This window comes from Notothenia coriiceps, unplaced genomic scaffold, assembly GCF_000735185.1.
Source record: "Notothenia coriiceps isolate Sejong01 unplaced genomic scaffold, NC01 NC01_scaffold00035965, whole genome shotgun sequence".
NCBI classification, from domain to species: domain Eukaryota; kingdom Metazoa; phylum Chordata; class Actinopteri; order Perciformes; family Nototheniidae; genus Notothenia; species Notothenia coriiceps.
The window spans coordinates 215-3,542 of record NW_011368666.1 but is presented as its reverse complement, the minus strand read 5'-3'; the positions used below and the strand labels follow the sequence as shown (position 1 = coordinate 3,542).

General features: G+C 38.0%; 1 protein-coding gene across 1 annotated transcript; it reads left to right on the top strand.

Annotated features, from left to right (window-relative positions):
* Window positions 1–396: 396 nt before the first annotated feature.
* LOC104963329 (E3 ubiquitin-protein ligase MARCH7-like) lies at window positions 397–2,696 on the top strand (the record flags this gene model as incomplete). Its single annotated transcript, XM_010791904.1, has 5 exons — window positions 397–580; window positions 659–762; window positions 926–1,030; window positions 1,879–1,927; window positions 2,089–2,696. Coding segments are annotated over 5 exons (531 nt in total), but the record flags the coding sequence as incomplete, so codon positions are not given.
* Window positions 2,697–3,328: the final 632 nt, after the last annotated feature.

Sequence of the window (3,328 nt, the reverse complement as noted above, 5' to 3'; positions counted from 1 at the left end):
TTTTCTTTTTCCAAATTTGCATCATTTGAGGAACAGTTAAATCAATTTTGCAGACTCTGGGCTTTAAATCTCCTTAGTTGGTCGGATATTCCGTAGCTTCTCAAGCTAGGAAAAACAAAGTCTTGGACCAATGATACATTAGTACTGTGTTTCCATCTCTAAGACAAGAGAAAACTATTATCCCAAAAACCTCAATATGTTTTTTAAAATGTACATATTCAGTCATTTGGTTACTGTACTTTTTGAAAGTAAATGTTTTTTATATAATAAAACACGGGATTTTTCTAGCGCTTTTCCTAATGCTCAAAGACCCTTTACATCAAATCAGAACGGAAACAGTACAAAGAAAATGGATGTATGTAATAGCTACTGTATCATCAGAAGTACTAATCCCCCCCTTCCTGCGACAGACTGCTGCTGGAGGAGTCTGACGATGAGGAAGGCGACCTGTGCCGAATCTGCCAGATGGGGGAGGAGGCGGCCACCAACCCCCTGATCCAGCCCTGCCGCTGCATCGGCAGTCTGCAGTTCGTCCATCAGGACTGCATCAAGAGGTGGCTCCGCTCCAAAATTGGCTCCGGTAAATACCAACCCCTCACTCCGCTGCAGCTTTAACCAAATCTACGTCTTGTCAACAAAGCTGACATGTTTCTGTTAGGCACAAACCTCGAGGCCATTGCAACCTGTGAGCTCTGCAAGGAGAAGCTGCGTTTGAACATTGACAACTTCGACATTCAGGAGTTATACAAGACACATGTGCAGGTGAGTCACCGACCGTTTTACTTCCTGTGGAGATTTGAATTTCACAATTTACCGCAATCAATACATTTCTATTGAAGTAAAACTCGCAAAATGAGAGTAAACATAAATTGATGGTGTATAAAACAACAACAGTTTACTGAAAGCTATTCCCCTTGCTTCACAGTCAGAATATGATGAGTTCATCAGCAGCGGCCTCTACCTGGTGGTGCTGCTGCATTTCTGTGAGCAGAGGTTCTCTGATGTGCTGGGAGCTGTCGATGCAGCTGGGGTGAGAACACACACAAACAAACACACACACACACACACTTACTAGATCCTCCCATAGTTCACTAGCTAGTGCGTCACTACAGTTGATCATATCGTTGTCTGGAAGAACCTCTTCAGACTTCATCCCAGTGTACAGGGATCTTTTACTCCGTCTAAACCAGGCTTGGAATCCTTTTTGTTTTCATCTTGGAGGTTTTATTAATAATCTTGAGCTCAGCTTATCTTCAGACTGAGCTATGAAATAATCAGACCTCTAAACCTTTTTCAAGCAATACAGTTAAAGATACGCAATTTTAAAAGTGCGTGTGTGAACATTTTATTTACAAAAATATTATTAAATAGCTAGGTAGCGTCATGTTCAGTTAAAAGGTTATAATCTTTTCTTTAATATTACAATCCAAATCATGTCCATTGCGATCAATACACATAGAACAGCGTTATGATAAAAGGGCATGTATAGAAATTAGATGCAGAGTGTAAAATCATGGAAAATGGTTTAATAAAGGATTAAAAGGTCGCTCGCGCTTATTGACTGCGCTCCAACACACATCTCTGAATAAACAGCCGGGCGAAGATTCTACAGAAAATGTTTACTACATTCAAGTGCTTATAGTAAATAAGTCAAAACTGCCTTAATATAAGATTAGGAAAAAAACAAGTGTTTAATTACGATCTGATTTCCCAATCAGCTTAAGGCTAATGTATACTGCATACTGTAGCTTCTTACACATTGAACACAGATGCTCAGGTCAATGGTTTTATACACAATTGGAAAATGTATATAAATCTAATAATCTTGAAGTGGAATACAAATCTTGAAAATAGAAACTGCTTCCTTCTCTCACCCAGTTATTCAGCCTGGTGAGAATCCTTCATGAACACATGGACAATCTTGAAAGTATGTGGATCAATCATTTCTCTTCTATGCTTATTGTTTCTTGAAAAGTGAGATTCCGTTTGTAATAGTCATCAAGGCTGTAGCATACTGTCAATGATTTACTTTGTTTATCCTTATTATTGTGTGACGACAGATTTTGACTTGATGTGTCTGAATTTCAGTTCCTGGGGAAAGTGACGTGGAGCTGCGAGACAACAGACCGTCTATTGAGTTTTCTGACCTGGACGACGGTCTTGAAGAGGAGTACTAATTATGTGAGTGGTGGATTGAGGGTAAAAAAAGAAGTGGGTCACTCCCTGCCATATGGTAGTTCACCCAGTTTTCACACATGCTTTGAATTTGTTATGTTCATCTGAAATGCATCTGCAGCTCAGAAGATGTCTCGCCTTTGTTGCAGGTGGCTTTTGCAGATATGCAAACTTGATAAATATTTTGGTTGACACCACTGTATTTCTGTTTGAGTGCACTTTATTCAATTTTAATTAAATAAAATGCAATTTCTTTTCAACCCTTATGCCACAAGTGCTTTAATGTGTGAATGGAAAAGCACAGAGGGACAGCGGTGACACGTGTCGGTCTGATGTTGTTGTGATGACAACTTTTGCGAGAAAATATAAAAAGTGGTGATTTTTTTCTTTTCTGTTTTCCTCTGAGAATATGGTTGAAGAAAAAGAAGAACTTAACCCAATGAAAATAAATCTAATCATTGTTGTGTCAGTGTTTGAAATGCAGTTCAATTTTGGAAATAAAGATTTAATGCAAACTGCCATTTATGTTTAGTTTCTCTTTATTATCATAAACGGACTGTTGTCTATAAATGTTGCTGGCACAAGATGGATATTGAGGTGCTTATTGTTAATAAATATCTGTATAGAGGACTGAAAACTCCTTTTTTATATACTTGTAGTTCAATGTTTTTGATATTAAGGTGTCATTAATTGACGCATCTCGTCTTTTTCAATAGCTTCTGTTATAGTCCAGCAGGAAGGGCCCTCAGATTTTGAGATACCCCTACCTGAGGTAGAACAAATGACAACAATGTTTTTTCTTATCTTTAGGGTCTCCCATTAATGAAATTGATTGTTGTCAAATTTTATTTTGGGGGAAAACATTTTCTTTGGGTTGTTCTTTAGAACTACCCCAATCCCTGAAAAAGATAAATTAGACCAGGCCGAATATGGGAAAGGTGACTAAAAAGCCCCTAACTTGAGAATGACCTCTTATCTTCTTTAGATTTGCTGGGGTATGAACCAGGTGGCTGTCCTACATCACCAAATAGTCAGACAATTATTTAACTAAGAAAATACTGAATTATAGTCCTGTAAACTTAGCTTTAGTTTAGACGGAAATTGTACTTTTTGGTGATAGGAACAAAGGACTCAATCGCTTTTCTCTCATTTA